Source organism: Bidens hawaiensis, unplaced genomic scaffold (assembly GCF_021521415.1).
Source record: "Bidens hawaiensis isolate Kalapana, Puna unplaced genomic scaffold, B.hawaiensis_p1.1 tig00079092_1, whole genome shotgun sequence".
NCBI classification, from domain to species: Eukaryota; Viridiplantae; Streptophyta; class Magnoliopsida; order Asterales; family Asteraceae; genus Bidens; species Bidens hawaiensis.
In genome coordinates, this window is record NW_027506741.1 from 6,425 (window position 1) to 20,963 (window position 14,539).

The window sequence follows — 14,539 nt, forward strand, 5'->3', positions numbered from 1 at the left end:
TTTACTATAATAGAGTTTGGTGTGGATAAACTAGAAAAGGTACGCATAAAAGCATTTGAATAAGATTGATGAATTTGCGGTTAATGCAAAAACATCCAATTGAAAAGCAAGAGTTATGCTTTTAATCTCTGAACTTCCAACAATAAACTATAACATTTGATCCCTATAACAGTTAACAGTTGTACTAAAATGCATCATAAAAGGGGTTTTACCATGAATTCATTTATTCTATATGATTTGTTACATTACAACCCTTTTACCACTATATTTTGAAATCGGGGGAGAGTTGAATTTCTTTTTTTTGCTGCTTCTTTTTTTTTGTACAAAAGGGTATGTTGGATCATATATCTATCCATATATTAGGATAGATAGATTAATCATCACACCAGATATAGTGATGTCGTGCCACGAGACACGACCATGGAAGTAATCAAAAAGAAAAAGTTATGTAGTTGGACCATTTTTCTAACCGTTCGAGTTTTGCTTCTACAGAGAAGATGAGGCGCTCAAAATGAAAGTGTTCGCAACGAATACCGAAAGGATACCAATTAATCATCACATTAGATATCTTTAAATGATGTGATATTTTATGTATGCATGATGAGATTGTATTAATATTGGGTAATTCCAATAAACTTATTAGAGGGTCCCATTAGCGTGCATCTAATAGGAATTAAACCAACAAATTCATCAATTATGAGTTGGGTGCTTTAATCATTCAGCCATTGATGCATAGCAGGTCATAGTGAATGACCAGATTTCAATTCAAATGGAATATTTCAATTAAAACAATGAGAGGTTTAAATGTTCTAACAAAATTAGGAGGAATTTATTGACAAAGCATAATCTAAGTCCTTAATTTTAGAATTGAGAGAAATATTGAGCCTGGTAATGCAAGGGAAGCCATGGAAAAGCTACTGAACATCGTAAATATTTTTGGCATGAGGATAGCTGCCAAGATAAACAAGACGTAAAAGACGTATTCTATCATAACCCGTACTTGTCATGAAAAAAGTGCAGCACCAATAATAAGTAGGAGCATAAATTGAAACATTATGGAGTGAGTTAGTTATAAACAAAAACATTTTGGAGTTAGTTAGTTAAGAGTTATAAACAAAAACATTTTGGAGCCACAAAGACAGTCATTAAATTGTTAGCATGGCATAAAAACATTCCTCTTATAACATATGTTAATACGAATAGGAGAAACTATCATGGCCATTTTTATACGTTCAATGTACCCTACACATAGCATGATAAAGAAAAGGCTAGCTACATGTGTTCTGCCTGTTTTATATTTATGCTTATGTTAGTTATATTGGTCAGTGAGTATCATCTTCTGTTCGTTGAACAACAGTTTACTCCACATTTCTCTTAATACACAAACAGGTTTCTAGCGCTAAAAGGGATGTGCGAATGGAGTCAAAAAGCAACTTAGTTGCTATAATGACTTTTGAATATCAGCATTGTGGTGTTATGAATATTAAAAATCATCTAGATTAAATCTTTTGTAAACTCCTACATACGTTATAATGTTCTTGTCTCTAGTTTTTAATATGTATTCTGTTTGATTGGGGCGTTACATATGCAATTGAAGTCTTCATTTCTTACATTTTCTAGACATATGTATGCTATGCCGCAATCACTCACCATAATCACTCCCAACACGCATAACCTTCCTTCGATCACTGAGTCACACATTCTTATACATGCCGCAATCACTCACCATAATCACTCCCAACACGCATAACCTTCCTTCGATCACTGAGTCACACATTCTTATACGCATATGTTTGCTTTGTATATGAGCTAAAACAATAACTATTCAATTATATGAGCTGAATACTCATTCTGGCAACGTATTAAAGATCATAAACCAACACAAGCAACCTCATGTCCGTCCTTTAACATTCTTTTGGTACTTAATTTCAATCTTTGTGGATCACATATATTGAGGAAGGATTATCTAAAGATGTATTTTATGTTTGCAAACGTTGTACTTAATTTTATATCTTTTAACTGCTGTGTATACGAGTGTTTTCATGTTTATGTAGACCATAGGTTGTAGAGGTTTCAGATTAGGACTTTAGACCAAGCACAATATAAGTAATTTCACTTCAAAGTATACCATAAATATCGATAAAGCATGCGACCTGCCCCGCATGGCAGCGATATGCAAAAAAGTAAAAAGTAAAAAGTAAAAATATATAGGCAATAACTTAAGTAAGATTACTGCCGCGAGTTACTTCCCTTTGTATTCTCATGCCAATCATATGAGTTTGCTATTATTCCTAAAACTTGACCGGAGTTTCTTTTTTCTTTTTTTTTTCGAAAGGGTTGGGTGGGGTGAGGAGGCAATTAAGCAAAACAAGATCATTTCTGTACAAATCAAATGTCTGAAAAGACTGAAGAGAAGAATTGCCACGCACACCCCTAACCAACTCAAAATCGCCTGACTAGCAAATGTACCAAAACCAGGCAGAAACCGGAGCCTAAACCAAAAACTGCACCTGAATTTAATATTATCTTTATCAACTTACTGAAGACGGGGGGCTATCATCTCCATTCTCCACCTGTACAAGAAGCCTTGATTGCTTCAGCGGTCATTAGAGCCGAGACAGCCTTATGAATCACCAGATCAGCACTCAACATAAGCTTCTGAGCTCTCTCCCTCTTTAACTTAGCCATGTTACGCGCATGCTTTGCAGCACTTGAAGCGTCCCGCAGCCTGAACTCATCAAGATCTGACCCACCCAACACAAGCTGCTGCTGCTGCTGTTGTTGAACCGCCCTGCTACGGCTGTTACTGTTATGCCAATCATTAAACTTTTTACTGTTGTTTCTCTTCACTGATGATGGTCTTCTTAAACCGGGACTCGGTCTTGGTGATACAAGTGTTCTAGTGCTTTTAGTGCTTTGGAATCTTAGTTGTTGGTCAGATGCATCACCACCGTCCAAACAAAAGTTTCCCGTGTCTCGCGGTGAGTACATTTTGGTAACCAGTGGAGACACATCCGGAGAATCCTCCCTCTCGTCTCCAAACCCATATGTATGTACTCTTCTACCTACCAACCAAATATGATATTAATATAGAACAAATACCAGCAAAAATATTTTTGCAAATGTTAGGTTACCAGAATGATGAGTGTCGTGATCAGCTAGGGTATGGCAAGAGAGTGAGATTTTCTTGTGTGGTCTGTGTTTAGAGCCCCTGTTGAGTAATTCAAGCCCACGCGGCTTCAAACAGAAAGCAAACATGGGTGGTTTGTCTACTGCTGCTGCTGCTGCCTTCTCCTGGGACCCGTTGACTGGGCCGCTTGATGGTTTGGGCTTTAGTTTTTCCCATTCTCTGCATGTTTGCTGGTACTTTTCCCACAGTGGAGGCTGATGATAAAAGGTGAAACCTGATTAGACCGCAGTTGTTTCCAAATAGAAAAGAAACATGGTATATATATAAATAGGGTCTGGATCAAATACAAATGAAATTAACGTGCTAAACGTGAGAATCAAGTAGAGTAATTATATATACAAATAGAGTAATTATGTAGTTACATCATAGAGTAATTATTATAGAGTAATTACATAATTACTCTAACTTGTATATATAATTACTTAATTTGATTCTCACGTTTAGCACGTTAATTTCATTTGTACGTTAACCTTCCCCTATATAAATATGTATATACAGGCACAAACACACACCAGAAAATATGTAGAGAATGGGATACTATAGAGTTGAAATGGATAGATTTTCATCATCATTTACACTATGTTCCCAAGTGCACTTAATGGGAGAAAAGAAAAGAAAGAAATTTTTTTGTTTTCATTTGTTTTCTATTTTATCATTCATTTCTTTTCTTCTTTCCAAATTGAAAAGAAAACATTTCCTTCCAATTAGCTCATTGTTTATCCTTGTTTTCCTTCCATTTGTTTTCTTTTCCTAAATTTAATGAAACTCAGGAACACAACTTTCTACCACTTCCTTCGTTTTCTTTTCTTACAAAAAAAATCTGGAACACAATAACTTTTTTCTTTCCTTCCATTTCATTTCTTTTTCATCCTTAAATAAACTCGCGAACAGAGTGTTAATTCTATTATTATATCCTAGGGTCTACTAGATTTTTCATAATTCAGAACTAGGGTTTATATGGTATTTAGCTAACTAAAGAGAAATCTATAATTCTATAACTAGCTCATATACTTGGTTCGTTGTTTACTTTATTTATTAGAGTACAATCTGCTAATTCTTGTTACCTTAAATATTTACTTTCTATTTCGTGCTATGCGAGTATAATGTATAATTACGACGGAATCCTTAATCGCTGCTATTTATTTATTAGCTTTTTACTATGTTTGCTACTTTATACATGATGTGCACAAAAATGAAGCCATATTTGACCTTAATGTAATGGTTGTACTACCTATTTCAATGTATACCTTTTTGTCGTTGGCTACTGCTAGAATCTTTATGGTGTCATGATAACTATGAATAAACTTCAAGTTGGCAAAAAAATATAAAATACTACCAACTTGGCACAAACAGAAGATCTTAAATACAGAACTAGTAGCCTTAAATAGTTGGCCCAAGAGCATAGAAAATCTCAATCCTAACTACAACCTAATCCTAACCTATGCAGTTAATATCGGCAATGGCGATATATTGATAGGATATCAGTGGTATATCAGTTATCAGTACCCAAACAAAATATCCGTTCAAATATCGGTCCGAATATCTGTACCGATAATATTGACGATATTGACCACTATTTTGGATGCATTGGTTGATGTTGACTCGGAGGAAGATTTCATGGCTTACGATTAGATATGTTTCAAATACCGACACTTTTGAGTTTTGACTTTTGATATTACTATTAATATTATATATGTTTTCATACATGTATATATATAAATTCTGCATGATACTAAAGTTAACGATATCCCACCGCGATAACCGAGATCTCAAATATCGGTCCTTGACCGATATTCGATTTACTACAGCATTAACTGCATAGAGCCTAGCATATGTAATCCAACTCACAATAAACATAAATAGGTTTTTCAGATCAGATAACAAACTGAACTATGGGGGAGGTTAAAGGACATGAAGAAGAAAGATCATGAAAAATAGTGGTTGGTGTAATGGACCTCATGTTTATTGTCATTCAGGACACGATATGAACAACAATTGATTATTTACTACTTACTGTAAATAGACCTCAACTTTACTTTATGCAGACAACATATAATGGGATGAGGAAAAAGCTGCACGTGCAATTGAATGCTATTGATTTCCCTCTCATCTCAAACAAGAAAAGAAAACTCTAATGAACTACTACAAAAGAAAATCTACATAAAAGCAGACAACATACTGTAAATAGACCTCAACTTTACTTTATGCAGACAAACATATAATGGGATGAGGAAAAAGCTGCACGTGCAATTGAATGCTATTGATTTGCCTCTCATCTCAAACAAAAAAAGAAAACTCTAATGAACTACTCTACAAAAGAAAATCTACATAAAAGCAACTCGCACCATGAAGGTACCCTTAGAAAGAACTTGAATGAGCTAAACTTTGCAACTAGCTGACTGGACAAACTTTCAAAATAGCCATTCAACATTCTAATTTCACAAAAAAATCAATGAAGATTCTTAACACGTAAAACACTTCTTAACCTTCTGGTAACAGGCAAAAAGACAAAAGCAAACTAAAGAGAACTTTGAAATGAACCCTTCACTTTCAAACATTTATGTTAAAGACAGAGATTCGCAACAATGTGGCATTAGCAAGTGCTGAAATTTATAAACTTAAACTTCCAACTTATCAGGTGCCAAGTTTGAAATTCCAACTGCTAAGAAATAGTGCCAAACACTTGTTTATTAATCCGGCCTTTTCTTCTTTGAAGAATTTATGTGCTTACAATCCAAATCTTAAACTCCGTAACAGCCAGCATTTAGCCAGAATATAAAGCTCATCTAGATGAGCTAAACTACTGAAACTACGCTCATCTTCACAAATCATTAGACACACAGGCTGAGTAATATCGTCACTTTCATATCGGACTCGATGCTTCCAAAATTTCAAGATATATGATGACAGTATAGTAATTATCATACATAAGAGTTGCAGCTCAATCAAAAGAGTATACTGTAAAGACATTCTGTTTCTGGGAGAGGTTGGGGGGGGAGATATTTCTGAATCAATTCTCTTTAAAATAAGATAATAATAAGAAAATACAAAATATAAGGTGGCAGGATATAACTATATTAACATCTCTACTAGTCTAATTTTACTATGTGGCTGAACTTATTAAAATGAAAAGCAATTTATATTTTTAGAGTAAAGTGCCGTTTTCGTCCTTAAGGTTCGGTTGAGTATGCCAATTTCATCCAAAAATGTGTTTTTTTTGCATATGGAACCTTGAGATTATAATATTCTTGCCAATTTCGTCCAAATCACTAACTTTGTTTATTTTAAATTGTTAAGTCAGGGGTAAAATAGTCATTTTACTTTATTATTTTACATTCATTTTTTATCCCCCTCTGTCTCAACCTGTTATCTCCAAAACCTTTAATCGATTGCAATCCCCGAATGTAACCGCCCACCACGTTTTCAGCGTCATCTTCAGCCACCAAGAACAACCATACCACACAGCCTAGACTTTCCAGCCACCAAGAGCCACCGTAGTTAGATTCTTGTGGTCCAACCACCACCGTCGTCCTCCATGGAAACACCACCACCACCTTCAGCGCCTCCACATCTGCAACTCCGGCCGCCATTCTCTCTCTCCACCGCCTCCTGTTTGTTACTCTCAACCACCGTTGTCTGAACGGTGTTTTTTACTCAGATCTGGCCACCTGAAAACATGTTTCGTTTTTCCGGTGCATCACTCTAATCGTCTATTTCATGATTTTTGTCTAGATCATGTGGTGTTTCCGGCAGGTGGCAGCAGGTGAGGTGGTGAGCCTAATAAGTTTACGTAATTTGAGGTGATGATACAAGACGAACTGGGGCGATGGGGGATAGGCGCGATAAAGAATTACGGAGGGTTTAATTTAGGTAATTTTATATAAAAATTAATTAAATGTTTTTCTTTAACTAATCAATAAAGTATAAGCAACTGGTGAAAAAACTTAAATGCCCCCGACTTAACAGTGAAAACTGAGTTAGTGATTTGGACGTAATTGACAAGAATTGAGAAACACTAATAGTCCAGTTGCAAAAAAGAAACTTTTTTGGACGAAAGTCGCATAGTTGGCCAAACCTCAAGGATGATTTTGGCACTTTACTCTATATTTTAACTAAAGCACAAATACAAATGCAATAACATTGTAAGAAAATGTCTTTAGATCAGGCCTTCCAGCTTAGTCATGATTTGCAGATTTTGTAAAAGCAGGACTAATAAAGAAGAATGAATATAAGAGAATATAATGTGTGTGTGTGTGTGTTAATCTATTGGGCGTGACAAACCTGGAATTGTCTGAGCAACGGCATGCCCTTCCTTTGCCTTTTATCCCGCCAATGGTCATAGATGGATTTTGCAACTTGCAAGGGAGTTACTCTGGCAATGAGCTCATCAACTTCCCCAGAAGAAAACAGATCACGCCTCTGAGCATAGGAAACTTTCTCCAACATATCCATCACCTTCTCAAAAAGCTCATCAGATATTATACCATCATCACCGTCTTTACCCCTGCTCCTACAAACCCATTCTTCATCTTCGCTATCCATGTCATACGTAACACGAGATGCATCCATAGCCATTTCAACGTCATCTCTGACCTGGCGCAAGTACCAGGGGGTGCGAGTGAAACATCCTTCCTTTTGATGAGAATGGCCATCAGCCTGAATCAGCCGAACACCGGGAATAGGAATATTTTTAATGGATGCTGCACGTATGTTCCTATTATGACACTCCTCATGCATCTCCTTAAAAACAAGCCATTGACTCCTTTCTGGAAACTCAAGTGCCCAGTCTTTCCCTCCTTTCCACATCATAGCATGTGTGTAACGGTTTGTTGACCCGGGCTGTAAATCCTGATGCACCTTATATGCATACTTTAACTCCCCGCTACATTTCACTGCAAGTTTCCACTCGTTCTGCTGATCAGCTTCCAAGAAAACACGGGCCCCACATTCTCTCCACCCTTTGTCCCCACCATTGATCAATATATTTGCATCACAAGCCACCAGCTCAAGGTTTCTTCGTGGGCCACCACCTTTAGCAGCAGCAGGAGTGTCTGATGATGACAAAGATATCTTCTTGTCATTGGTTTTCCTAATTCTCTGGAAAGGAAGATTATTATGGCCTTTATTCTTATTAGAATAAGGCAATGTGTACTGGACCTGAGTCCTTGGCTTCTTAGGCCCGTTGCCAAAAAAGTCAGTCTTCCTATCGCCCCACAGATGTTGGCAAGAACTTGTTTTAAGGCCAGTTGAATGCTGATTGGGGCTAAAAATGATGCCATCACAAGCAAGGTCAGATGTATGATGCTGTTGGGCCCTGTGAACCTCATCTGATGTCGGGATTTCAACACAAATAAGACTTTTCAAGTTAGATGTAGGTGAAACTTTATTGCCTTGTAAATTTCCAGCAGCTTCACTGAAATTTGGATCAATGGCAGCATGATGTAACTCATGACTACTGCTCTTAGAAGAAGAGCTTTCTGAAGATATCCCTAACTGACTACAATCATAATTGTCATTATCATTATCATCATCATCATCATCATCATCATCATCTGCTGCTGCAAGGATAATACTGCGTTCCAGCAAAAGCTTGAGGTGTAGGCTAATAAACAAATTTGGGGCAGCAGTAAATGAAAGAGCAAATGGAGGAACATTTCCATGTCTCAAACTGTAAATTGTTCGAATCCCAGGTACCGGCTTGGATGATCTAGAACTACTGAGCAATGAAGCACCACCACGGTTTGACTTCTTATGTAAAACCTGCAGGATAGAAATATTCTGATAGTTAATACTTCTTCAAATTAAATTCATATTTCAAAATACAACTAATCCACTATCTTTAAACATTTCTCAGGCATACAAGTTCTTCTCCTTAGCATATTTATATTCTCTATACGCCACTTAATATGTAAATCAATCTATCTATTATGTCATTTAACTTCTCTAGCATATATAAGTTTCTAATTTTCAACTATCAACATATTGTTCCTTTTTTTTTCAGGCATCAACTATCAGTTTTACGTCTTCTTAAAGCTGATATCATATCACTAATCAACATACCACTGGAACCTCTATTTTCCTAAGCATCACCCAAATGCAACTTGGCAAGGGATCAATGGTAAAGGACTGGGTATTTTTGTATCTTTACTTCATTATTATTTTGCACTTTTTTTATTACAGTACTAGCAAACAATATTTAAACTCACGTATGTGGTGTACGATATATAAGTAACGAATAAAAATTGCGCCGTGCTTAAGCCACATGCCATGACTGCTATGAACAGAACTGAATCATCAAAAATATTAAAAGAGACAAATACCTCAGTTTGAGAAGCATAAGGTATGTGGTTTGTTGGTGTTACACCTTGCAGTAGTTTAATGTTGTCATATGTGCACTCAGAAAGAGACAGGTGTTTCGAGAGTAAACACTGTGGCTTAAACACAGAATCAAGATACCGCCAGTCAAAATCTCTCACTTTTGAGAAACTATAATATGCAAAAACCTTGTGGATTCTGAAGTTCTGAAAGAAAGAAAGTTGAAATCTTATTGACGTGACTGGAATTTGATGGTTGATAGACTTGTCTTTCTCAGGTCTACAAAACACATTCATGACCAGGAAAACGAAGGCGAGAGCTTGCTTTAAGCAACCTTCAAAGAGAAAAAGCCTCAACCCAACAATATTATCAACAAATAGAACCTCTAAGAAAACAGTAGGCCACATGGTAACCACAGTGCCAAACTGAAGCAAAACAACACTGTGAAGCATCCATAATATATCCGCCCCAAGGACATAGTATGTAAGCATAGGCCAAAGCGGTATGCATATCTCAAACTTCTCACATTGTATTAACTGTGTTGCATCTAACCTCACCACATGTGTTGTGTTACTCAGGGACCGAGGTGCTGCTTCTGCAGAATCACTAAACCTATGGCATCGCCGCCTTCTGACATAAACAATAGGTACATGTCCTTCACTGCCATTATTACTTCTATCATCTTCAACAGATGGGTTAAAAAAAGCAGAAGTGCAATTTAGTGAATCAGTTTCTCTTTCCGTCATGTTACACACGTCTCGGGAAGTACTTAGCTTTGACGATTTGACTCGATGATGAGCCAACCATGAGATAATTGGTTCTGATTCCATAAAGGCATCGTCCTTCATGTGAACAGGTGTGTTTGGCTTATGTGGAAGTTCACTAGGAAGAAGCAACAGTTTAAATCTCTCACTTTCAAGGCTGATCCATTCTTCATCCCGATCATCGTATTTTATATGATGAAGATTCTTTTCTGCGTCATAATCATTTACCAAACCATAGTACCAACTTTCATCTAAAGGCCAGAAGATCTTAATCTTCCTGTTGAGGAACCAGTGAGCATCCATGTCATCAGAATGTACTTCATAGAAATGTCGCCTCTTTCTAGAAGTGCCCCTGCCTTTCTTATGTTGTTTCCTCGGGCGTAATACTCTGTCTTGTGCCTCACCAGAAGCAGCCATGGGGATTTCATTACCAGACTGTTTTTCCTCCTCACCTTCATTTGCAGACAATCTTGGAGGTTTTAGAGAAAATCCAGTGCAACTAGGGTCAAAACGAGACGAGAGCATCCGGGCTGCATTTTGTTCAAGATCGTCATCAGGATCCAGGTAAACAGATGATGGCTCGACCTTCTTTGCAACAGTCCCACTGTTTAATCCTTGCTGCCTCTTTCTTTTGCTACCATTTCTTTTTGAATCTTCCTTTTTTTGATTTCCATCTGACCTGTCTACTTCCACATCCTTAGCATTGTCTCTCTTAACGTTTCCATTTAAACTACCCATCCGATCATCCTTTTTCTGTGAAATTTCCTTTACCTCATCTTTATTTAACTTGCTAACTTCATCTTTAGAGTCCAATGAACTACTGCTTAAAGGCACATCATCTATGGTAGCAAATGAACCATCACTCTTGGCACGACGAGCCGAATTAACTGCTGCCGACCCCAGTTTTCTATTACCTTTAAAAGCACCACCAACTTTCTTCTCCTTTGTTTTAGACTTAACCCGAACCTTCCCATTTAACTTAACAGTCTCCGGGGTAGAACCGTCACGGCCACCAGCAACTTTTTCAACAGAAGCAGATGGATTAAGCAAGCTCTTACACCGGTCAGCCGATCCTCGCGGGCACTTGGGAATGAGTACACCAGCGCCACCGCCACCACCACCGCCATTTGTGTTGTCATCTTCAACAAGAAGATCATCATTATCATCTAGTATGTTATTATATCTAATCCTTTTATTATTAGTGTTTGTGAAATCCTCCTGAAAGCTACTAGTAATAATATTCTTTCTTTTCTTTGTATCATCACCATGCCCGAACCAGTTAGTTGTTTCGGTGTCGGCTGTTTTACTACCTCCTACACTAATCTCCATCAACAAACCCTAAATAAAACAAAATTCAATCAATCAATCGGCGATTGATCTATCTCTGACATAACTTAAACCTATCCACTTCCAGATCTGCAGGACACAAATAAGCGAGTGAGCGAACGTAATCAATTGGACACAAAAACAAAACCCCAAGTAATTACAGAAAACGAATGGAATACCTGACACAGATAAGATCGAGACGTTGAAGATCAAAGCATCAATTTGGGTGATTCAACGATACGCCCAGAAACCAGACCTTCGATTGGAAACCCTAATTTGTTCATTTGGGATTCAATTTTAACTTTAACCTTTTTCTTTTCTTCTTCTTCTTCTTTTTTTAAAAAAAAAATTATATTTCTCATTTAACAGATAGAACAAGAGAAGTGTGGCTAGGCTAGGGCTTGTTTTATTATTATTATTATTATTATTATTATTGATGAGAGGAAATTGGTTAAATACAAGTCAAGGCTACATTTAAGTACTATACAATAACCTTATTAAAAAATCAATATCTATATATATCTATATTTATTTTATATTTATCTAATAAATAGGTGGATTTGAAACAAACATTTCACCAAAATACTCTATTTTGACACTTGTCAGTCAAAGAGTCCATTTAACTTATGTAGCAGTCAAAGGAGAGGTACACATCTCTACTCATTTCATATCCCACCCTATCATCATAGTCATGTTCAAATTTTGAAATCAGATCTCAAATATCTGATTCTTCTGCCTCTATCTACTCCCACGAATCCCTCAACACCCAACATCAGCATTTTCAAATTTCGACGTTCACTTCATCATCCTTTCTCACAAAACCTTATCACCGTCTTCAATATTCCCATTCTCTCAATCGCGTTTATCATCTTCGTTTGATCTGTTCTACAAGATATGTCAACTGATCTCTTCATTCCTTCTTCTACACTATCATTTAGCACAACAAATCCTAATGTTGAATAACATATTCCGATATCCCATCTACATGGAATCAGACTTGCGTTCATAATCATCATCGTTTAACATAGAATCTATGAGGTATGCAACTAATTTCGCGATTATTGTGGTCAATACTAAATTCATATATTCTTTAAACTACAAAAAAAGTGTGTATGTTTTTATATTTTTGTTTGGGCAGGACTTAACAACGATTGAATTACTCATAGATGGAGTAGTATTATGGATGATCCTTGTAAAAACTCAGGTTTTCCGAATCAATACTTTTAATAAATACCCGACTCATTTCGATGTTCGAGAAGTTTTTTTTATCGCGTTTATCGAGTGCAGTTTATTATTATAATATCATTGTTTAACTAAATATATAATATACTAGTTTTTATCCCCCGTATTACGGGGGTTGTTTTATATTGTTTGTTCTAATATTTATTTATTTTTTGAATTTATATTTTTTTTATTGTAATAATGTTGATAATATACTTATGGTTAGATGATAAATTGTTTTACAAATAAATGAGATATAATAACCCGGTTTAAAAGCTATATGGTTTTGATGAGACCCAAGACCCGTTTTCTTGATTTACTCATGCCGACCTAAAATCAATTTCGTTATACATACAAACGATCGTAATAAAGCAATTAAACTTCCATACACCTTCTTCTAACCCTAGCCGTCATAACCCACTCAATTGGATTATCATCAGCGCTGCTTGTCCGTTCATCACCATATATGGTCGGCTACTGTTCGTGTCAATTGTTTCGTATAATCATCATTATAGGTAATTGAATACATGTTTAGGGTCATGTTTTGATGCTGATCAATAGCCCTAATATCAGTTCGATTGATTGTGTCGGGATAGATCGAATTGATGTTGTTAGGGTTTGTGTTTGATATAAGCTTGGTCGCTGCTACTTATAATTATTTTATCCTAAGATCTAATGTGTGACACCCGGTAATTTTTCACACTCTAATGTATATATTTGATTTAAATTACGTATTATTTATATAATTTATATGAGGTATAAACCATAGTATACTTGAAATGTGAACGAGAACAGTCGTTATGCCTATAGGATCGTATAAAGAGCCGATGAGAACGGCTATATGATAAAGACAGCCCAGTAATAGTCAGAGGTGACAAACATATCAAGCTAAATATATACCTATGATCCAATATAATGGGTAATGGTAAGACTTTGCCCAATAATGTCATAATTCCCTAATTAGGACCGAAACGTCAAAAACGTTTAAATAATGGAATATAGTTGCCGAACCGGCCAAATTAATGACACATTATACAGTGAGACGATCAAGATATGAAACTATGAAGTGTTTAAAGGTATACTAGTCGGAATAATATGAAGATAATAATTTAAACAATCCATGAAAGATTACAATATAGAGCACTATTTAACAGAATATAACTCCGGGCTAAATTTAAATATACATCATACCGGGAACCGAAATAAATACCGGGTTCCATACCATCTATAATACTTTATAGGTGACCAAATAAATTAAGAGAAGCTCATAATACCCAAGTCCAATATAATTCCCATAACTCGTTCATTCGATAAACTACTCGTCCTAACGACTATCCATTTAAGACCCGAACCAAGATTGAACTTAGCACTACATTTGGACAACCAATATATTTATTAAATGACCATAATACCCTCCCTTTGCAGCCCAAAGCCGAACCCCAACTTTTCCCATTCGGTTATAACACAAGACAAAACACCATTACATACATCCATGTATTAACATATTCATCATCATCCATAGCATCATCCATCTAACTATCATCATCACCAACATTATCATGACCTTGGAAATTTGCAAGCCACCAAAAAGTCTCCAAAAAGCCTTCCAAGAGCCGGCCTCCCATTCCCCTCCCAAATAAACAACAATTTACACCATGCCTTGACTACTATTGCACTTGAATGAGTGATTTGCCACCCTTAATTCATGGGATTGTGATTCCCC

General features: G+C 36.3%; 1 protein-coding gene across 2 annotated transcripts; it reads right to left on the bottom strand.

The window, feature by feature from the left end:
* Positions 1-2,308: 2,308 nt before the first annotated feature.
* On the bottom strand, positions 2,309-11,663 carry LOC143618482 (uncharacterized). Of its 2 annotated transcripts, XM_077090688.1 has the most exons (5): positions 11,379-11,663; positions 9,511-11,342; positions 7,472-8,950; positions 3,135-3,384; positions 2,309-3,065 (listed from the first exon to the last, which is right to left on the bottom strand). In XM_077090688.1, exons 1-5 carry the CDS (start codon positions 11,596-11,598, stop codon positions 2,557-2,559), a joined length of 4,290 nt encoding a protein of 1,429 aa, XP_076946803.1. In that variant the 5' UTR covers positions 11,599-11,663; the 3' UTR covers positions 2,309-2,556. The 2 variants fall into 2 exon arrangements, with proteins under 2 accessions (XP_076946803.1, XP_076946802.1); XM_077090687.1 differs by having other exon boundaries at positions 9,511-11,663.
* Between the last annotated feature and the right edge of the window lie 2,876 nt (positions 11,664-14,539).